The sequence below is a fragment of the Temnothorax nylanderi genome, unplaced genomic scaffold (genome assembly GCF_030848795.1).
Source record: "Temnothorax nylanderi isolate EJ_2023f unplaced genomic scaffold, tnyl_v1.0 TNYL_tig0105_pilon, whole genome shotgun sequence".
NCBI lineage: Eukaryota > Metazoa > Arthropoda > Insecta > Hymenoptera > Formicidae > Temnothorax > Temnothorax nylanderi.
The window spans coordinates 930-25,000 of NW_027249167.1; the positions used below are offsets into that span (position 1 = coordinate 930).

Below are 24,071 nucleotides of genomic sequence, written 5' to 3' on the forward strand. Positions count from 1 at the left end.
GACTGTTAAATTCCTCGTCTATTACGTCCACGTTCGTCGCGTGACCGTTGCGTGCCACGAATGAAGTCTCCCGCGTAATTCCAGAGGCCATGGTACTTTCTGTGCGAGAGGTCGAGGGCTGCTCGATGAGGGGCGCGCGGGCGCGCTTGCTCTCGCGCGAGGGTGAGAGGAGGATCGCGGAGGGATCGATGCGCGGTTCGGCGAGATACCGCGTACCCTCAGACGACCCCTTGGGCCCGCTCCCTCTCTTCTTCTTCTCTCTCTCTATCTCTCTCTCATCCCTTGTTCCTTCCGTCTCTATAGCGAGCCCACTTTTCGGAGGCACGTCGCGCCCCTCTCCGCACCCCTCCGCCGGCTCTCACTCCGAGCCGCATCGCCGATGCCGCGCGTCGTCCGGAGGGACGAGGGAGAGAGACGGGGGGTAGTTTTATTGATCGCACATAACCACGCCTTTCACCCTCGCACGCCACGCCCACGTTCCCGACGTCCGTTTCTCTCTTCCACCCGGAAGCTCGTGCGGTGCACCCTGGATGCATCGCTCCCCCCCCCCCCCGCGCGCCCACCCACCTCGCCGCGCCGCACCCTTCGCCCGACGCAGTTATGAAATTCACCCGGTGGCGTAATTCAGGCGCGTCACTACATTGACGACCGTTATCTGATACACGCTCGCTCGCAAGATCGACGCTTGACCCCCGTGACGTCAATACTTGACTTGTTTCGTTATTCGCTATTGTAAAATTTTTAAGAGGCAGTACGGTTTTAAAGCGTTTGAAAGCAAAGTGCGGATGATCGGAAGTTATAATGGAGGAACAAGATACGAAGTATAATATTTGCCAGATGATATTTTACAAGCATTATATATGAATATAGAATGCATAATTATAATTAATATATAACGCCGATTCTCTATAACGACAATCAACGTCGCCATGTAGACGGATAAAATTAATTATTTAAATTGAAAGGATCGGTGATGTCCGGAAGTAACAATATGATGGATGAACCGTGTATTGGCTAATGCACTATGAATAATCAATAACTCAATTGCTTTCTTTTCTATCCAATATCCATGTAGCATTCACGCAGCAACGATCGATTAAACTTTCTTCCGTCATTTTCTTTGTTCAATTTATTTTATAATGTCGATCTCGTTAATTTCTTCATTCTTCATTGTTAGTTTTTCTTCTCTTTCCTCTTTCTCAGTGCGAAGTCGATTGATGGAATGGTGACTAATATTGTCCTTCTTTGTTTACTGAAGTAACAGATAAGAAACTTATAAGGGGACAAACAACTCTTAAACCTTTGAATTTTATTAAATTTTTAATATGTAACAGTACACTTTATTCACTAATAGAAAGCACAGTACTCTGTCCAACGCGCAATAGTTCATGAAATATTAATGTTTAAAATGTTTTTTTTTTCGATATCAATGCTAAATAAATCATGCTTACGCAAAGAAGTTGTATTTATAAAATGCACTTAGTGCAAATTAGTAATGCGTTTTAAATGTTTCTGTGATAGATATCATCCAAAAACGTGCACACATTATGACCATAATATTGATAGTGCACAAATTGAAAGTTCCGACATGGTTCCGACACCGAAAATTAATTGTCATGTAGTGTATTTTTGTTAATTAATTGTGATATACTTCTTTGTAATGTTATTATAAAATTCCATTTTTCTTATTTATAATACATAATTATAGTACATAAATAAACTTTATTTTGCAGAATTTTAAAACAATTATTACGCATACGAAAATTTTTTAACGTTAATATTTCATAAAATATTGTTTAGACAGAGTTACTGTACCTTGTATTAGTGAATGGGGTATATTATAAGTTATATTAAAAAATTACCAAAATTCAAGGGATCAAGGGTTAATTGTCTCCTTATTAGTCCTGATAAGACAAAAGTCCAGGGATCGCGAGGCATTCTCCACGTCGCGGAACGGAGCTGGCGATCGCCACAGCACGCTTCCTGCCGGTTTCCACGTCAGCGCCAGCGGATACACATTGGATAACGCGCGCGCGGGGCTATATATGAAAAGTCGCGTGCTATTTATACAGCGTAGTGAAACTTCAAACGTTGTCGAAGTTACGCCATACGTATAAGTCGCCGTCCGAAGGAATCGGTTACACGCGTCACCCTTTTGTAATTGATGCCGGCCACGTCTATTTTTGCCGGCGTCGTGCCATTTTCCCACGCAAGGTGTCATCCGCGCGATCGAATCTCATCCCTTCGATCCCAACTCTTTCTCGATCGCCATTAAATCACACGTTTCGCTTTCTTCCTTTTACCGAACGCAATTTGCCAGAACTTCCCGATGTCTATTTCCTGACACAATTTCTGTTTCTCACGAAATATATCAAGTTTCTTCTTTCTTCATTATAGTCGTCACAGTTCTCTCGGCTTATTCGAATCGACTTTAGTTGAAAAAGATAAAACGTGGAATATTCCGCGCGATATATGTGGGACATTATAATAATAAAGCACCGACAGAACTCGGTATCGTCCGTTCGATCTCGTGCCGCGAGATATACGACAGGAAAGCGTCTATTAATGGCACTTGTCCGATGACGATAAGATAATTTCGACGGCCGTTCCATTAGTCACAGGTGCAAATGATTCCTCGCGCACAGCCTCCGGCGCGTATACGCTTTTTGCCCCGTGTCACGTGGAATAATCTCCGTCAACGTCAAAGCCGCGTAAATCTATCCTGGCGCTATCGCACGCGCTATCGGAGTATTCCAAGTCGAATTATTCTCGAAGCGTGGTAAGTACGCGGCACTCCGCGAGAATACCGGTCTCTATCGAGGCAGAAATCGATCGGCGATCATAACTTATGCAATGCGCGCGCCCGTGATCTTCCATCGGTCGCTTGTCCCGGAGAGTAGGTCGTCGATATTAATACCCCAACAAGTCGTTTCTGCGGCGTATACCACGCTAATTGCGGCCCGATACGAATTCGTGAATGTAAATAACTCACGAGGGTCGGGGGGTAATCATCCAATCGATATTCCAGCTTGAATCGGCGATCAGCGCGTCACGCGCACGTGGATACGTAGATCTCATTCCTTTCTACGATATCTCTCTCGTAAAAAAGGTTTTGCGACTGTGACGTCAAATCTATATGAAATTCAAATAACTTCATTTTAATTTCATTGTCAATTTCCATAATCGCAATTCAGTATCGATATGTTTAAGCATTAATGAAACATTCTAAGGACTCCTAATCGTTTCTCCTCGAGTCAAGGATAGACGGAGGCATTATTTCATTTGCGGGTCGTTGTGTCGAAGAGGCCACTGAATCGAGTTTTCCAATCGTCACTATCTCTCTCATCGGGCCTCTTTGTTTGCGATCAATTATCGTGTGCTTTCACTGATCGATCTTCGCGAATCGACGTCCTCGTCGGAGAAAGTCACGCCAAAGTCTTAGAATTGGTAAATAGTCGTCTCCTGCGTGCCGAGGCTTCTCCTAATATGAACAAATACAAGCGAATACAAAAAATTATTTGTTATACTATATTGTTTATACCTATGTGATCCGAAAAAATTAATAAAAAAGAAATACACTAACAATATATTTCATTATATTCTTTGTTTTTACATATTTGTATATGTACGTAAATCTAAATTATAAAAAATTAAAAAATTCATCATCATTATCTATACTAATATAAATTATATTAATTAAATTACATTAATAAATTATAAATTATATTAATATAAAAGATATTACCCTAACAGCAATAAAAAATATCCTGTCTCTATATCTATAGAATATAATAAGGATGTACTTAATATACTGAAAACATCCTTATAATATTTTATACTTTACGATATCCTCTGAACATTCTCAGAATATACATTTGTTGTTAGGGTAAAATTCTGAAATAAAAAATTTAAGGAATATACACGTATCTAGATGTCCGCGACAATCTCGATATCAAGGGCTTAGCTGCAAATAGCGTCGATGAAGAGAAGCCGAAGACGCCTTCTCTCAGGTAACACCGACTAGAGTCAGGTTCCCGACGTAATACCACGGCAAATCCGCGTGATCCTTCTAGTTTACGGTGAGATTCGGGGGACATAAATGAAATCTCGCGAAACTAGTATCCGCCGACGGCGACGGCACTTCGTCGCGAGGTCGCGCGCAACAATGCAAACTTAACGTCCAATCTGCTCCGTGCATGTCGATGAAACTATCTTTTCCCCGTGCCGTCGCGTGGGAGCGCCTTTTAAGGTTTGACACGTAGGTGCGAATGTCGCGCTCAAACAATCACTCGAAAGCTGTTGGCGGATTTTATTGCCGTATACTAGGCCTTGACTAGCCTCTATCTCCTGTGATTAACCGTACATATGTACGTATTATTACACACGCTGTGATTGTAATAAACCGATAGAATGAAACAGATGTGCGTGAAAATTTATTATTAGAGGTATCAAACAAGTAAGAATATCGGTTCCACTGCATTTGTCTTTGATACCTATACCCAAAAGATATCTAAAATTATTGAAATATGAAAAAGTAACAAGTAAAAAGGGGCTTTGACAGTACAACGTGGTTGAGAGTACATAAGTTAATATTATATCGATCTTTAATAGCTAATTGGATACATAATTATACATCGCATCGATGAGGATGGTTCAAAGCAGAGTCGAAAAACCCGATGTATAATTATGTATCCAAATTATTACAGGTCGATACAACGTCAACTTACGCACTGTTAACCGCGTTGTATTCTCAAAGGCCCTTTTTACTTGTTACTCGTTAATTCATTATCGAGAGTCCCTCTACAGTTATTTATCCATTTATCGAAAAAGTAACATTGTAAGACTGATGAAAACATAAAAAGAAGATTATTATTAATCTTAGCGAATAAGTCTCTTTTTCCTTTGTTTTAATTTAATTAATTTGAATATGTAGTAAGTAAAGATCAGTAATACCATGCTTTTTTATTTCTCGTCAAAAATATTTATAATTATATTACTATCGTAAACATAATAATAATTATATGTAGTAATATATTTATTTAATATAACATAATTATATATATTGAATAAATACATATAATTATCGTATTAGGTTTATATGAGTTTATATGAATAAATAAAGTATAGATTATATTATTATTCACTAATATAGCCCATCTTTTATAAATATACCAATCTCACTTGTATTTATAGAACTGTTAGAATTGGCTGCATCATTCATGTCCGCGTAAAAAGCGACAGTATGATCCCAAGAGGCAGGTCGGTTCCCCTTTCAGCCGATGCTATCCGTCTCTCGTTAACCGCGCTTCCTGATGCGCCGGTGCCGGTGCCTTTGGCATCAGCCCTACGCGAACGCGCTCTTGTATCCACTTCAAAGGAAAGTAACTAACGTTTGCCCCTCTCGTTCCTGATGCCTAAGTGAAAGCACAGGCCCGTTTATTTGCTACGTTTTATAGTTGCCTGTGCACGTTACAGCCTTGGACGTTTTCACGCGCGACAACGTTAGGTCTGTGTGCGCCGCGCCGCGCCGGGTCGCGTTTTTCTCCTACGGCATAGGTATTCGGTGGACACGCACGAATTGGATGTGCAGATGTTCCGCGAAATTTCAAATTTCAGATTATTTACTACCACGCGGAAGCGTGCGCCTCGTGCGAATATTATTACATATAAATCGTCATAACGTCGAAGCGATAGTTTCTATTCTCTCCTTTGAGCGAGAAATAATAAAGCGCTCGTTATATAATATGGATCCTTTTAAAATCTCTTCTCAAAAGAGATTGATTGAGATTCATCAAAAATTGATGAACCTATTATCCCAATTAAAATAAAAAGTCTTATAAACGCAGCGTAAAAAAAATTACACAATAACTAAAAATGTATGTATTAAAAAAAAGATATATTGATTAACAAATTAAATTGTTTTCTTTAAGGGATTTGCCGGATCACCCTGTAGCTCGCTCGGCAATTCAATCGTAATCAGCGAATCAGCTGTGCGAGAGGCATGTGCACGTGCGAGTTCACGGGGAACGTGACAGCAAGGTGCACCAGTTCAAGGAGATGCAACGTCGACGACGCGACGTTCGAGGGAAATTTCCTTTCTCCCGCGTTCTCGCGTGTATACGGAAATGGAGAACTGCATATCAACGCCGATTCTCCACGACGTGAGGCTCGTAAAAATAGTAACGACGGTGTGCCGAGGAGCCGAGCGTAACCGCGGCTCGACCTTTCGCATACGCGCGGCTATTTTCTATTCTATTGTATCGTCGAAATATTAATATCGCTACAATGAGTATTTTATCGCGCGCGTGTATTTCAGTAGCTATCACATTATAATCGCAAATACCGGACGCTTTATTTTTCGCGACAGAAGAGTATTATTCAATTATGCAAAAAAAACTTTGTAAATATTTTTTATGTAATATAAATGCCAAGCAGGTGGACGTCACTGTAATATTTTGCGAGAGATATTACGTATGCATGTATAAAATGTGTAATATAAAAAATATTTTTATTTTTATCATTACTACGAATAATTAAAACTAAGCGAATAAGCTCGTTGCAGTCATCGCGGAATCTGCTAGGACATCGCATTTAACTTTTTTATTATAATTGTTATATTAAATCACTAATATCTCTCTCTTTCTTTCTCTACATTAAACAATTAAAATTTTTGAATATTCATATATATATATATATATATATAACGATTTAAAATTATTATTATTATTTAAAATTATTAAAAATCTTTCACAATATCTTCACTTGCTCTGAGAATAAAGCGAAGACTCGAAGGAGTCTTCAGTTGATCGCAAAGAGGCTAAAAATCGATCGTTACTTTCTTATAGTAACAAATTAACAATTCCATTTAATTTTAACGCACGGCTATCACATTTCCCTCGACCTTTGCGCGGGATTATCAATCATATCTACGACTTTCGGCGAGAACGACAAACGCGTGCCGACAATCTCACCGAGCGATTACGGAACCCGCGTGAATGCGCGACGGACGTGGTAACCGTGAAATCTCAAGCGGACGACCGTAATTATGACTTTCCTCTCGACGCGGGAATATCGCAATGTCACTGGCGACAATCTCCGCTTGCGAATCCACGTGCGTGGCCGTGCGTCGTACGCGCGACGCGACGTGCGTATATATCTTTTATTCGACTGTACATACAGCATTTACCTTACGTCAAACGAGAAATGTTGACGCTGATATTTCTTGAATATCCATATTTGGTATCGAGACTAATTGCTAGAAGATAAATATATAGATAAATATTAATAAGCGCCAATAAATTAAGTAGCAATTTTAATTTTTAAGATTTATATCTGTAAGGAGTTGTGGAAATAAAATTTTCATTATTTAAAATAATATTATATTACCAAGAATTTACAGGATCGATATTATTTTTTCTAGTGTAGATTTTTATCGGATATTAATATCTACCTTAATAATATTAATAGTTTTATAATCAAAATTAGGTATATATTTTGGGCTTGCACTTTTCTAAATGACAAAATATGGAGATAAAGAAAATCGTCGATATTATTGATATATAATAAGCTTGATAACACACTTTATTTTAGTTCAGCTTTAGAGAGAGAGTTACAGTTAACTTCTTCTTAATAAAGCAAAATGCGAAAAGCATTTTGTAACGTTGTACTGAGAGTTCAATTATTCCAAAGATAGGCAACACGGAATGACGTATATAGATAATTACTGAATAGAGATAACTGACTGTAACATGGAGAACTTGCAGCTATGCTACTCCATGCCAACGCAAGCTACGCTGCTGGAGCACTTCTAAGTGCTTACCCACTTGGTCGACACGGGTGCCTATTTCGCTCGCGATCGATGCTTCGGATCGATACCGCCACGTGTTGCAAATGGACATTTAATTATGATACCGGTCGTCCGTCGATGACACCGTCCTAGGTCGTTCCGCTGTGCCGCAACCCTCCATGTAGATCAACCACGTTGTACGAGAACGGAGCGAGACGAGAGAGGAAGGTCGACGTACATCGAGTTATTTCGAGCCGCTTCGCTCATCCACCTGAATAAATCATGGCATTCGCGCTCCGAGGGTCCCAGCAACGGGGCTATTATGATGGGGGGTGGGGGGGGGGGGAGGGCCGACCTTTCGGATTAATTGCCCGCGATGGGGCCTTCTCGACTCGCGACGTCGCGATATTGTGAAATGAGATTTCGTCTCGAAATCGAGGCTCGGAGATTGACGAGAGATTTGTCTTCGAATATTTGACGAGACGCGATTCACAATTCCATGCATATACGAAGACTAAACTGCGAAAATACTCTCAAACAGCGATATAAAGTATTTAAATATGAGAATATTCTTTTCTACGTAAATGTAAAATAATTTCTAAAAACGCGCTTGCGTGTGTATTTATATTTAATTTAATAAATTAGTATATTAAAGTTATATATTAACTAACTGTATGTCAATAAAATATATTAATATATTAATTTTAGTAATTAATTAATGCCATTTTTATTTTAATTCGATATATCTGTCATTATAGACGAAGTCTCTTCCATTCCTCGATTATTAGCTTCATCCTTGAACTATTGGATTCTTGCATGTTCGGACAAATAAAGTATGTACGAGGTCTGCGAAGTAAAAGGCGGCCTTGATAAATTTCGAACAGAAAGATCGGGTGTCGAGTTTTTACAGATTACGCGCTCGATGCACTCGCGCAAAAGGATCCTCCATCTCTCGCTGTAAATAAACGCGTTCAAGACGCGACGTTTAAAAAATTACATGTTACAACACTTCTAGTGTGTTTAAGAGACATGAATGGTTGATGATAACCGAAGGTCTTGGATGAATAATCGCCATTTGTCACTCGCTTTATCCGCCTCTACGAGACTATGCATACAAAATTATGATTTATCGCGTCGATATTCGTATGGAAGATATCTCTCTTCCCCTAAAGTTTAAATTCACTTTTTTTGACTTAACTCGCTTCAACTTTTTCCTACCAACTCCGCACGATCTTGGAGCGTAATACATCTTGTATTAGATATTGTTCTGCGATGCGCATTTACGGGAAACGTGAAGTTTCACAAAGCACGACGACACGTTGTTCAACATTTTTATAACTCTGCCAAGATAATTGAACGGTAATTACGGCGATTCGAATCGCGGAAGATGCTTCTTTCCTCTAAATGTTGCTTTCTTTGCTACACACACACACACACACACACACACAGATAAACCCGCAGGAGTAATAAAAATATTACGCCACTGCGGGAAATACTCCGCGTCTAATTACGCGTTACGGTAATACATTATTATTACACGCGTATTAATTATTGCACGCACATTACTCGCCGAAAGAATTCCTCATTGAAGGATTCATTATGCAGAAACGGATGCGAAGCGGATCCGTGCGTTCAATTCTGTCGCAATCTTCCGATACGCCAATGATTTTTGCGTCGCTATATGCCGCGGCGTGAAAGAAAACGACTTTGTCACACTGAGGAGGATCTATCCCCGAAGACGAAGAAGATGAATACGCGTTCGTATTCACAGTTGTTGATGAAGCTGATGATTCTGTGCAATTCCAGCCCCGAGGGGGATTTGCTCCTAGCCGCGAGAGAGGATCGCGTCACGACGCTCGATTCTTTCCACTTTTCCGATTCGGGTCAAGCGGAATCGGCCGCCAATCGATATGTACCATCTGGCTGAAGCGATGATGACGACGGTACATGTATATGGGGCTGTGAATGAGCGGCACTATAAATCATAAGGCAGGTAAATAAGAATGACGACCTCGCACCACGTATATATACCCACCGGCGATCAGAATACAACGAACTTCCATGAAAGAGTCAATTAAATTCTCGGATTAGCCTGCATTCTATCTCTATTCTCCGAATTGGGAGCATCGAGTGTCTACGATGGAAACGTATTACGTACGGTATCTATTGGATGTATCCGCGGCGATGAAATATGTCTTTCTATGTCTGTGCTTTTGTCGGCATGCGATACTAACGTTCGCTGAAATTTACCGCAAACAAAGGAAGAAACCTAAAAGAATATGTTACGCGATTCAGTCAAAAAAGAGCTGCGTTACCAATCGCGCTAGTCATTACAACCCTCGGTTGTCACACGGGGTCAAAGTGATTCCAACCAATTTTCAAACAGCTGCATGCTGTTCAAAAACTAACAGTTTAAGTGGATGGCAAAAAAAATCTAGAATTAAGTTTAAACATTGTAGAATCTATTCTCATTGTAAGAAATTAACTTTTTGAGTGGCGTTATGTTAAAAAAAATTCTTTTAAAAAATGTTTAAATAAGAGGTGTGACAACCGAAGGTTAACGACCAACACGACCAGTTATTCTCAATTTCAAAAATGTCTCTTCTTCGATCTGTAGAAAACGTCGGGAAACGTAAAGCTGTCGGCTAAAGATCTCAAATACCGAATCTCATAATTCGTGTCTCGTTCTTTCTTCTTCTTCACCTCGCAACAACTTTAACTTTCTTTTCTCTCCGGCCATTAAGAATGTTTTGATAAAAAAAAAATTCAAGTGGGATTGAAGGCGGGCCTGTTCATAGAAGGAAGGTATTTGCGCGTACAAGCACTTTACATCACCCTATGCTCATTACGTATCGCATTCACGTCGCGCGCCGGTCTGTTGATTTCGATAGCATCGAGACCCGAGCCGGAAAATAGCTACGCACATAAATAGATTAATCGAGCGCGGTCTACGTCGTTCTTGCCCCCCGTCGCCCCCCCCCCCCGTCCAAGAGTGTCATAACCGATTCGCGCGCGGTTATTACGAAACGGCCGAGCGATCGCCACCCGCGAGTGACGATCCGGGACGGAGCCGAGAAAATCGCTCGGCTCCGCGCGAGCGCGTCGCACCGTCCGCCGACGTAATAATGATGATCCCTTTAATCAATTAGCTCGACGGCGAAACCGTGAGGCAACCATTGCACCCGACGAGGGGGCCGCGCGCACGAAGACGACGCGCCGCGCCGCGCCGCGCCGGCCCCGGCCGCAGAAAATGCCGCGACTCGTTCCTCCGACCACGGCGACCACGGATATTAATTATCTGGGGCACAGAGATGCGCTCGCGTACAATGCGCGACCGGGGGGGGGGGGGGAGGAGGACGGCCGGTGCCATGCCGCTGGCGAATGCAGCGTGACTTTCGCTTTTCCTGCTGTATATTCATCTGTCTACCGCTTTGCTGCTGCTGCTGCTGTTGCTGTGGTTGCTGCGCGCTCGCCGTTCCGCCGCGTGCCTAAACGCTTGGAAAAACTACGCAGCGCGGCTTTCTTCTCGGGCCGAGAAGAACGAGAGTCTCTCGCACTTGCAAAATACTTGTGCTAACAAGAATGGCGACCTGTCGACTACGACTGCGACTGCGCCTCTTCGATCATCACCGAAAGATGCGTTACGACTCGCTGCGTTCTTCCATACTTTTGTGAATAGCAAGAAATCGCTCGCGGTCACTGCCTGACCCATTTTTCCTGGGCAATTAATCTCGGCGTTGACGTTAAATCGAGATTAGTCAAATTCAAGTTACCCGGTTGAACTGGATTCTTCGTACTGTTCGTACTGTTCGTACTGTTCGTACTGTTCGTACTTCGTATTGTAACGCGGCCTCGCGGATATCCGTGTATTTAATAATTACGTAACAACGAGATATATATCTCTCGGGTCAAGAGTCGAGGACGCCGAATTTTGCGAGAGAAGAGAGACATCGGAATTTGACGAAGGGAACGGGCTGCGAGCTGCGAGGATTAATCGAACGTCAGCACACCGTACCGGTTCTCTAATTTACGAACGCCATAATTGCGGCGAAAAAAATCCATTCGTGGAACCTCATTGAATAGCCGTTCTATAATCTCGTGCGGCCATAGAAACCACTCGCCGCCGAGCGGGCCGAGCCCGAACGCAAATTGCAGGCCGCATCCGATAAGAGCGCGACTCTGTGCGCGGTCGTCGATCGTGAGATACGATCCAGCGTCTCATGGAGGATCCTCGAGGTGCAATTGATCCCGACCGGCTACAATTAACCGCGGATTTGTCACTCGCGACAATTAGGCGCATCTTGTGTTAATCAGAGACTGACGAACAACAATCCGTGTAACAAATGCGCAAATATGTTTATTTCTATCAATAAAGATTAATTTTAATCTCGGTTTAACTCACTTTTTAGCCTTTTCTAGTTCTAAGAGTTAGAAAAGGATAAAAAGTGAGTTAAACCGAGATTAAAATTAATCTACATCGATAGAAATCGATAATAATGTTGAATTTAGAATGAATAATAATGTTTTCGAATTTAAAAAAAAAGAAAATAAATACATGTAAACTCTCTTCTCTCGTATCAAAACGTTGGTTTATTTAGGATACCTAACAAGAAAAAGATTTAAAAAATTCTACGGTTTATCATAAGATCAGCGCGACTTTTACAAGATAGTTTTCCCGCGATATTAGTTTCTAATATTTATGCCTAGTTTTCACTTATCGCCGTGACAAACGAATTGTTATTTCGGTGACGCGAGGTATCTTCAATTACGTAACAAAGAGATCCAAGTGTTGTTGTGAGAAAGGAAAATGTCGAGAATTAACGGCGCGCGCGTGAAGGTAAATTAGTAAGTTTTTCCTGTCATAAATCAGACTAATAACGACTAAGCGAGACTTTCGCGAAAGAATCAAGTCCGCGTTGTAAAATTAAATTCCGCGCGTGTGCGCGACGCGTCATCAAGAATGTGAGATGTATCCAGTCGCAATCGAATTGGTATCGATAGTTCAAATGTCAGAGTGATCGTAAAGCGTCCGGAAGCTGAAAAAAGAGGCAAAAAATGCACTTCCTCATTATTGCATACTTTATTGCCATCGACGCAATATTCACTAAATTAATTAAATATAGCAAGAAAATTTTTTCCTATAAGACCAATTGATTATTATTATTATGTTAAAATAACAAGATAAAAACAATTTTTTTTTCAATAAAAATGCTTAAATAGATCTTATAACTATATTTTATTATTAAACAGTAAAAAAAAACAATTATCTAAAATATTCTGAATAAATAAATAAAAAATATTTAAACATTCCTCTCATAAAAAAAACCTCTTTTATTTTGGATCACTTTTATACAAAGTCTATGCATCCTGTCAATAAGTTTTTATATTGTTCCGCTATCTATAGCCTTCCATTACTCTCGCCGCAGGATCTCCCAAAGCGATTTTTACGGAAGTTGGACATTTTTGGAATCAATAAAAACGAAATTTTTCTATTATAGATGGAAAATGAATTCCGTATAATGCTTTTCTAAAATAATAAATAATCTATGGATCACGCTATCAAAATCTAATAAGCAAAACCTTCGTTTTTTAGTTAGGCAATATTAACCCATTTTGAAAATTATAGTAACACATAGATCCTTGGTTCTCAACTTTCTAACGGTAGTGTATATATAACTTTTCAATTAATATTTCCTGTCATATGATTACTGGGTTGCTTGAAATTTATAATATCGATTCGCCATTGCATAGATCATCAAGCTTGATAATATACATATACATGCAAATATTAATCCATCTATGATAATTATAAACATATTTCTTATATTCAGACCGGAATTTTACTGCATATCATCTACAAAATAAAAACAAAAGTCGACCATTGTCGATGAGCAGATTTATGCGTTACAAAAACTGTCTTTTGTAGTTCGACGATCGAAATGACAGAATGCTCGTAAAACTGTCAACTACAAAGAGAAAGAGAAAGATGCATGCGAAAAGGGTGTTTCCATGCAGTTATCGACAATCGACGATCCATCGATCGATATCGATATAACACGGTGGATCGCGCGCTTTTTGCAGCGGCCGGCCGTGTCGCAACGATCAATCAATCCGGCAGAACGAGACACTCGAAACCGTGCCGGAGCAATCTGATCCCGTCCGATCCGATTCGTATTACCGCAATGTTGTCATAGTCGCATAGCTGCGCGCATCTCGAGCCGCCGCGCTCGCGTTATTGCTACACGGGGCGATAATAAATCGTCGATTTAGCAAGCGGCGTTCTCTTTCAGCAATCGGTGAGAGAGCGTTCGTTGTCGTAGGTGTCGGGAGCGTTTCGTGAAGTTCGCGCACGCACGAGAGAACGGTGAGATTCTTCATCCTCTCCGCGCGATTTGTCGTTACGCGCGCGCTAATTGGACCGGCGACTATACCATCGCGATGATCCACCGGTGAAACGCCAGTCATTGGTAGCGATTGCCTGTTTACAAGTAACAACTCTTACGAGAATCGATTGCCAGCCGGAATTATAAGCCGATATAAGTCCGATATGCCGATCAGCGAACGAGCTATAGGCTATGGAGAATTTACGAAACTCTCGGGGCGAGGAAACAGAGCCAATCTTTCAAGCCATCTAATTATTCTAATTGATGACTTTGTAAATAATGTAAATATAGGGTTATCTCAGAAGTGGATACATTAATATATATTAAATATATTTTGCTTTTAATAGCAAGTTTATAACGCGTTGACTAAAAATGATGTTTCAACGATTTATTAATCGCTGTCTTATCAATCATCAATCTTTCTCTCTCGACGGCGTTCGCGCGAATCTTTTTTTCGTCAACGAGGCGAGCGCTATACACGTTTCCACTAGGATTCTCTTTTCATCATCTTGTTCCGCGTGTGCTATTAAGTTATTATACTTCGGCCGCGTGTCGCAACATTACGCCTGCGGCTAGGAATGAGCAACGAAACGGAACTCAAATTACGAACTCTCGCTATTACAAATTATTGATTATACTATACGTTGCGTCATTCGCGTTTAGGGGCAACGAGCGGCGCGGCACCCGCTTACGCGAGCCGTAAAATCGTGCGCGCGTTTCGTCCGCGGGTGGGAAAACCGGAGGGGGGGGGGGAGGACTTGGACGTAAGATAATCGCGTGCGAACAAGTCGGAATAATGCGCCGCGCTCCGAGATACAGCCGGCTATGAAAAGCGCATCTTGTGCGTGTAACGGGCACAAGATAGCTTCAGACGTAAAAAAATAAACACCGGACTCCTTCACCTCCGCGGTTCCCTTTCATACTTTCTTCAGTGAACTTTCGTTTTTTTTTTCACGTTCAATCGATCATTCCTTTACAGTTAATGGCCTTTCTCATGTGCTAAATACGTGCTACTTGAATAACGTTCCGCAAAAATTTTTCTTTTAGCGCTATAAATTGAGATAATATTTATAGACATTTTTTAAGTTACAGATCGAAATGCATCGGGAAGCGTTGGCATACTGAGAGACGTGCTCACCAGATACCGATACCTTACACTTTGAGGTTCGCCTTCCTCATCTTTTTAGGATTGGTTGAAATCGCACGTCGCCGCGTCGCCGTCGCCGCGAAACGATCTTCACGTATATCATCGGCATATATCTTCACGTATATACCGTCATTTTCACGCCTTGTATATGGACAGATCGTGTCCTCGGCCTAGAAATCATGGTCATTCCTAGTACATCTGCGGGTTACAGCGAAATGTATTCCGGACAAATCGCTGCTCGAATATCGCCCGGATATCTTTTAGATCGATATTTATAGATGACGTCTCAGAATTTGCTTCGTGAAATTTTTCATGCTACTTCAAGTCCCTTTTTCTTCAATAAAAACTTTAAATTGTGCAATTACCAATAAAATCTCTCTTAATTAGATCTGATACAAGATGCCGTTATTTTTATTGCGATTATATTATTATTATTTGCTCTAAAAAGTTGAATTTATTAAATTTAATATTGAACTTTGGGATAAAATCGATCCGCTCGTGATGCCAATTTAGAATGATGGACGTATATTGACGACGGCACGAGCTGTTTGTATCCTCCGTCGATTTAGTTATCTAGTTCCTAGTCGACAAGTACGCTTCGCGGGTGAAGCTGAGCGTGTGACGAATAACAAGCGAGCAATTTTCGATCGCACGCTCCCTGCTTACTGATGGTCCTCATTGGAGGCTTACTTTTTCGGAGAAAGGACTTAGAAGAATGACGTGATGATTTTCGAAACTTCACTCGGCTCGCTTGCGAAACGAACAACTCATCCTGCATTCATTCTGCACTTGTTTTCATAAATACCAACGTGTAAACGTTTCATTAGCTTACCTAATATGTGATTTTTTTGTCACGTATGTGCGAAATACAATTTTGTGAAATAACTTCGAAAAAAAAAAACATTTTATTTCTATCTTCCGGATATAATTTTAACCTGCGTGAAATTTTTCGACAAGTACACGGTTATCGCATTTTTCTACGTCTCGTTAAATTCGGAGATTATACGATTTTCTCAATTTTACGATATCCTCGTTTCAACCGACTGAGCGCGCAGCGGAATATTTTATATCCTATCCATCCGAATCGCCGTCAGATCGCTTGCGGGAGAATTCCCGTGCTTGAGAGCTCAGAGATCGGGCGCAATGCTACGTTACTCTCGCTGATCGCTCTCCTCGAACGGAGAGCCAGATGACACCAAGGCCAGGCGGCGCGAGATTTCTCGCAGCGAGAACGTTAAGTTCTTCGCCGCGAAGGAGAAAGAGAGAGAGAGCAAGAGAACGTCCGAGACGAAAAAAGGGTTCCTCTCGTTAACGGCCTGACCAGGGTCAATCGCGGAGGAGCAGGACCGTATCCCGTTGCCCGATCCTTCGGCTAGCCGACAACAGGTCCTTCGATCCCCACCCCGCGAGCGATTCCTCGCGGGGGCCCCCCTCAAGATAGTCGTGTCTCCTTATGAGACTCCCCCCTCATCGACATCTGCCTCCCACGTTCCCCGGGAGTCTCACCTGGCCGGTAGCATCCTCCTGCACTCCCGACGAGGACTTTCTCCGAAAGACGGCCAACTATATAAGCGAGATGCACGCTGTTTGAAGCACGTTAGACGAAATCACACGGGTGCGTCGAGCAGGCCACGTCGAGCCGCCGCGCCCCAATATTGCATCTGTTTTCCTTTCGTAAGTTCACCCCGCAAATATACGTGACGGTATAGCCTCGGAGAGAAAAAGGGAAGAGACAGGCACCTCGTACTTCGTACGGAACGCAAATTCGTGCATGTGACTCGGCGCCGAGGAACGCCGCAGAGAGACCTCCACGAGATCTTCAATCGTCGGGGACCATGAGGCCCGCGAGAAGCTGGGCCCCGTTGGCAGTGACCGCGCTGGTCGCGACGGCTCTGCTGTTGAGGCCCATCCACGCTGATGGTAAGATCTGAGAAGGATCCCGTCCATCGAATGTCCGACGTTCAATTAATCCTTTAAGTCTCCTCGAGATTGCTCTTCGCGTTTTTAAATTTCATTAAACTTGGAATTATGCGGATTATGGAATTTTTATCGGTGACCAGAAAAAACGGTATGCAATATCGTGATGTGCAGGGTAAAAGATTGCAACTGAACGTGGAATTAATCTTGCACGAAGAAGCTTTCGGAATCTGTTAATCTTTTACGTTAGTATAAAATGGAATAGCTTTGGGAGAATTATTTTTATATCGGGAGAAAAGAAAGAACTTGTGAATATCTAATTATTGTTTCAAGTTGTTCAATGGTCGAGAGAGATAGAGAAGAGAGAAAAGTATGAGATTCGAACACATGATGTTTTCGCAGGAGTAAAAGCAGTCTTAGGAAGATCGCGTGTCAGTATTCCGTATCAGAAAGTAAGATAAATTAATGACTTTGAGGGAAAGAATGCTTTTGTAATATTAAAGTTGCTCGCGTCACGTTACTCTCGTTGCCCTTGTTTCTCACGTCTCATAATAGCATATTAAATTCATTATTGTAAAAAAAAAAAACCTTGGTGAAGTTTCTTGTCACTGGCGCACACACACTTCCAAGGAAGGTCTTCAGTGGAATATAATTTAGAAGGGGGATGCGTTATAAGAAATGCACTATATGTCGACGGTAGTTTCACGGTTAAAGTATACGTATTACGCGAGCGCGCCACGTCACGCAATATTTTTGTGCGGCTTAATGAATGCCGCCACGACGGATCTCTAATTTGTCAGCTTGTCGGAAAACTTATTAGAAAGTCTATACCATCGTTCCACGATGCACTAGGTACAAAATGTGGTTTATGCGTCGCTTTGATGGATGTTTTCACTCCCAGCTTATTAATTATGTAAAATTATATTTTCCATTATTGACTTTAAATAATTAACTAAACCTTAAATTTTTTTAATACGAGTAAGAAAATACTTCTAAAGTAAAAATAAAATACTTCTCAATATATTCCTGGCCTGTGTAATATAATAATTCCGTCTTATGTAAATCGAGATAATAGTATTCAATCGAGATAAAAAAAAACGTAGCTAATTGAGCGTTAAATCATGACGATTAGATTCTTCGTGTCGCTTTCAACACTTTTCAAGCACAAATATGTTAAATCTCTTATTACGTATCCGTTCTAGTTCCGATTATAACGTTTCGCGATGTATTTCTCGTCTCTCGAGTTAATATTAAGTTTCCGGTTCTTGAATTCTTGTTGGAGCGCTACTTTACGCAGTTTCATGCATCGTTTCAACATCGATCGGACTGTAGCAAAAACATCTAATAATTGGCGTTCTCGTTATCCAAATAATGAGATGTTTTACAATTTATTGCTCAAACATTTTTCCAGGTTTAGTCGATTGCTTAAGCGTTCAAGCGGTAGTGTTTTTTTTTTCTTTCCTTCAAGCCGCCTCGCAAATAATACAAGCAAATTTGTGAAATTGGGACGTTCAAAAAAGTAGAAACTGTGTGCACCGGGCCTGAAATAGTCGAGCATTAGGGCGACTGGAGTTATCGGACAGCATCTTTAAGTAAATTGCGCATGGCGTGTTGGGATCGTTGTATAAATCAGGACATTATCAGGCGCGATCTAGCGTAATCTAACTCGAAAGCGCGCGAGCGTGCAGGCCGAAACTTCATCGGTGCACTCGGCTCGCCGCGATTGTTCCGATTTCGATTTTAACACGTGTAAACGTCACGCGCACACAACGCGAGTTATTGTTTAAACGCCGCGCGTGTGTTGCAGATTATTGCGGGATTGTGCCAACGGTTGTCTAATGGGAAAATGTTAAAATGTTAACAAATTAGTTTCTTAAAAAAAACTGAAATAAAATAAAATGTTGAAAGAGGCTTTTAGTATTTATTTCGCTCTATATTATTTTGTCGCGCCTTTTATATTTCACTCTTTGTTCTTTTAAAGATTTATTTTATTCCTCCCGTTTGCATTCGCTTTATTTTACTCCATTCAATTTTTAAATATTTCAAATCGAGTTTAACTGTTATTTCATCTGCAGTGTAGCGCTGTTGGACTTCAATTGTATAAATTATTCAACTAAAAATTACGAAGCGGAATCTTCAATAAATTTTATCGAACGTTATCGAATGTCGAACGTTGAGAGATTAAATTGGAGGAATTAAATGTCTATACTTGTTTAATAAGTAGGACAAGAGAGAATAGCGAATCGCTGAATCCGGGGATTAATTGACGTACTCGCGCTCTCACAACAGTCGATGACCGTAGACTCGGCGATCCGGTCGTAAATGATACCAGCGATGAATCGCGTCTTCAACTGTCGCGGCAAAGCATCACGCTCGCGCGATAAATCAATCGGACTCGCCGTACCGGCGCATCAACCGCGATGAAAACGAGCGTGACTCAATCGGCGCGGCGCGTTAACGCGCGTTTAACATAAAAAAAGATGCCAGCACGCACGCTATTAACGTGGAAATTGCGTTGGCGTTTCGACCGTGCGACACAAAGCGTCCTGTCTTACGACGCTGATGATGATAGCGCGCGAAGGAGATGAAATCTCGCGATAAGAAATTGTTACGGTCTGATTGCGCGCTTCCGTGGCCGCCGCGTACTATTGTAAGTTGATTTAGAATACTGTTTAACGCGAACATAATTTTCTAACTTGGTCGTGAGTTTTCCTCTTTCGCGAAATGTAAGCATGTGCGTCCTTAAATTAATGCGCGATTTCGGGAATTTCAGCCTTCTTGATTTCCCGTAAATTGTCTTGATTTTTGTGCACAGTTCAGTTTTGGACAATTTTGATCGTTTAGGCGTTGTTAAAACGTTGTTAAAATGTTGGTAAAACGGTGAAATTAAACTTCTGTCGATAATGTCACGAACACTTGGATGTCTCTATAAATTTCTATGGGAAGAGAAAATAAAGTTTTAGAATTTCTACTTTGTATTACGCCAACTTCCAATCTTGATTGCTAGGAAATCGCGCAAAAGCTATTGCCGACTTTATTACTTATCATCTCGTCGCTAATAACGTTACCGCAAACAATAAACGTTCTTCATTAGCGGTAATTTCGTCAGAGACGATTGCGATGTAATAAAAAGTCATCAGCAATGTAAGGAAGCATAAGTTACCGAGAGAGCAACCAAGTAAATCATAGTAATTTGTAAGATAGATTAAATACTATGTTTCCTCGAATTAATCAAAACGTAATGGAATTTTTTGCGACAACCAAAGCTATAATTTATATCTAAATAACTTCTGTATCTAGAATATTTTTCAAAGATTGGAATTTTAGATTTAGAAATTATTTTCAGCACCTATCTCGGGCAGCTATCTACCACCGTCAACCAGTTACGGCACGCCTAATCTAGGAGGTGGCGGCGGCAGCGGCGGCGGCGGCGGCGGTTATCCTGGCGGTGGCGGTGGAGGAATATCGTCGAGCTACGGTGCGCCTTCAGGCGGTGGCGGTGGATTCAGCGGCGGCGGCGGCGGCGGATTCGGCGGTGGTGGCGGCGGATTCGGTGGCGGCGGCGGTGGTCGACCTTCCTCGACCTACGGAGCGCCCGGTGGAGGTGGCGGTGGCGGTGGGCCACCGTCCTCCAGCTACGGAGCACCCCCATCTTCGAGCTACGGGGCACCCCCGTCTTCAAGCTATGGGGCACCCCCGTCTTCGAGCTACGGGGCACCTCCGTCTTCAAGCTACGGAGCACCGTCCAGCGGCGGCGGTGGTGGTTTCGGAGGCGGCGGAAGTGGCGGTTTCGGCGGCGGAGGTGGCGGCTTTGGTGGTGGAGCGCCTTCCAGCAGCTATGGAGCACCTAGTTCTGGCGGAGGTTTCGGCGGCGGGGCACCGTCCTCCAGTTACGGAGCCCCATCTCGTCCCTCCGGCAGCTACGGGGCACCATCTCGCCCCTCCGGCAGCTACGGGGCACCATCCGTAGGACGTCCATCTTCCTCGTATGGCGCTCCTTCTAGCGGAGGCGGCGGATTCGGCGGTGGTGGTTTCGGCGGTGGCGGCGGCGGCGGCGGCGGCGGTAGACCATCCTCGACTTATGGAGCGCCGTCGAGTGGAGGCGGCAGACCATCGTCCACATACGGAGCGCCCTCCGGTGGTGGCGGAGGTTTGGGCGGTGGCGGCGGCGGTTTCGGTGGCGGTGGCGGTTTTGGAGGTGGGGCACCTTCCTCGAGCTATGGAGCGCCTTCCTCGACCTACAGCGCACCTTCCTCGAACTATGGGGCACCGCGTGGCGGTGGAGGCGGAGGCGGAGGCAGACCCTCGTCCAGCTATGGAGCGCCCAGTTCCGGCGGCGGCGGCGGCGGCTTTGGAGGTGGCGGTGGTTTCGGAGGAGGTGGATACTCCGGTGGTGGTGGTGGAGTGTCTTCAACTTACGGTGCACCCTCGGCAGGCGGTGGTAGCGGTGGATATTCCGGCGGTGGCGGCGGATACTCTGGCGGTGCACCGTCCTCAACTTACGGTGCCCCTTCAGGAGGCGGTGGTAGCGGTGGATATTCCGGCGGTGGTGGCAGTTTCGGAGGCGGGTAAGATGTGATAATGCGAAATAAATGCGTGAAACTATTCAGCAAAATGAAGCAAAGATCATTTTTGTCATTTTTGTGCAAAACATTGGTTGAATTATTTTGTTTAATATCACTGTAAAATAGCAGTCTTAATTCAGTAAATATCCATGATTATATATTAATTAAAGTACTGCTGAATCATAACATTCACTTATTTAATTCGATTTACTCATTTTTCATTATATTTGTTCAATTACAAAATTTTACATATAATTTCTTATTTGCTCTCCAACACTCTTTTATTCGTTTCTTATCGACTTTTTTCGAATTTACTAATCAAATGTTTTTCTCATGATTTCCTCAGCTCCGGTGGCTACTCCGGAGGCGGCGGTGGCGGTTATTCCGGAGGTGGCGGCGGCGGTTATTCCGGCGGTGGCGGTGGCGGTGGCAGACCGTCGTCGTCTTACGGTGCTCCAAGCAGCGGCGGTGGCGGCGGACAAAGCTACGCCAGCAATGGAGGCTACCAATACTAATCCAGACATGTGTTCACCCGGCGAGACGATCTCCGTGCTCAATCACGTCGGCTTCCATCAGTATTTCCCGGATTGGACGATGCAAACTCGATCTATCACGATGTCAAGACTCGTCAATTCGATTGATCGCGGCTCGATCGATTACGTCCTATCAGGAAACGGACGTCGATCCGAGAGGCTGGCTTTAATCGAAAGATGATAACCTTGGTGCCTACAATTACGAACAAATGTCCTGGACATGATCGCTGATAACATTGTGAATAACCGGAGAAAATCAATGCTGAAGACATCCCGTTGTTGTTGTCGAGCGTGTCCTTATAACAATCGCGCGGAGATATTTGAGGTCTTCCACGGGACCATCTCTATCCGGTAACCGACGGGAGAAGCGTGCGAGGACCGTTCGCCGCGTCGTGAAAGTCCGCGAAATTCGTGCTAAAGATTTAACAACGATAGGTTCTCGGTCGGGAAAATTGTGAGCGAAGGAATATTCGTCCTGACGGCAGGCGCGTTCCCGCGAACGGCCGATAGAACAAGATGTTTCTTTTCTTTTTTTTTCTTTCTTTAATATTATTATTACTTTTATGTACCGGCTTCCAGGAAAGCGTCTGTTCATGGAACGTTACTTCCGTCGATGTCGAAGAAAAGTGAGGAAGAAAAAAAAGAAGAAGAAAAAAAGAAGAAAAAGAAGAACGGAAAAACGAACGAGAAAACTCGATTTTCCACATTCGGAGCCTGTAACTTATTTATTTTGTAAAGACGCTTTTTTGTACTAATAATAAAGCCGCTATATGCTGATAAGGAATCTCGTCGATTTGTCGACTTTTTGTTAATCCCATTTCGTCGCACTAAAAAAAAAGAAAAAATTAAATCTTTCAGGGATCTCCTTATTTCAAGCAATCTTTTTCATTATAGAATTATTTTCATGTTGTAAGCTAAAGACCCGAATTTTGAATTTGTTTTTCTTCTTATCTTTCTAGTCGCGCAATTATTTTTCTTTTTTTGCAAATACAATAAAATCTTTTTACGGTTGATTTCGCTGGATTGACTATATCGCAGTCTTCAACGGAACAGTGTCCGCCCTAGGGACAGGCCAGTCCTTTTTACAACCGAAGGAAGATCGGCAAGGTGAGGAAGAGCTCGGCATAAGGTTAGTCGGCCGACACGGTCGGACGGTCGATTTATCGATTCTCATGGCTCGGGTACCGGGAGGGCATGAATAACTAAGAGCTCTCTTTCTATTCCTGCCGTCGAGTATCTAAAAGCGCATATCGATATCGGGGGGGTTCCGTGGCCGCCTCGCCTATGAGAGCGAGCCGTGCCTCCTTCATTGCCGGTCCGCAAAACTGAACCGCGCGACGTGCATGGTCACCGCGAAACTTCCACACACGTTGAAAAATGAACACAGAGATCTCGAGAGGTTTACTCCGGATGATCCATAAATATTAAAGTTCGCCGGCTCTGCTCGTTCCATCCGCATCGGGTTACGTGTATTACCAATATTACGTCGCATCTCCAGGGAAACGTAAGTAGAGTGATAAGAGCATAAACGTCTGACACGCACGCGTGTAGTAAAAGTAAGTTAAAATAATAATTTCATTGAAAGTACTTTCTAACCAGCTCTGTAACAGCCGCTTAAGCGAACACATATATTATAGTTACGCGCGTACTTACGCCGCGATCGGCAGATTGACACACGTACGACTCGTTGATTCCTCCAAATTTTCTCTTTGCCATTTCTTTTAAAAATTTAACTCCTCG

At 42.7% G+C, this 24,071-nt stretch overlaps 1 protein-coding gene across 1 annotated transcript; it reads left to right on the forward strand.

Moving 5' to 3' along the window:
- The first annotated feature begins 17,151 nt into the window (after positions 1-17,151).
- Positions 17,152-23,115, forward strand: LOC139775815 (uncharacterized). The gene is made up of 4 exons (XM_071712105.1): positions 17,152-17,236; positions 20,580-20,795; positions 20,928-21,801; positions 22,145-23,115. The coding sequence occupies exons 1-4, from the start codon at positions 17,152-17,154 to the stop codon at positions 22,311-22,313; spliced, it is 1,344 nt and encodes a 447-aa protein (XP_071568206.1). The 3' UTR covers positions 22,314-23,115.
- The last annotated feature ends 956 nt before the right edge of the window (positions 23,116-24,071 follow it).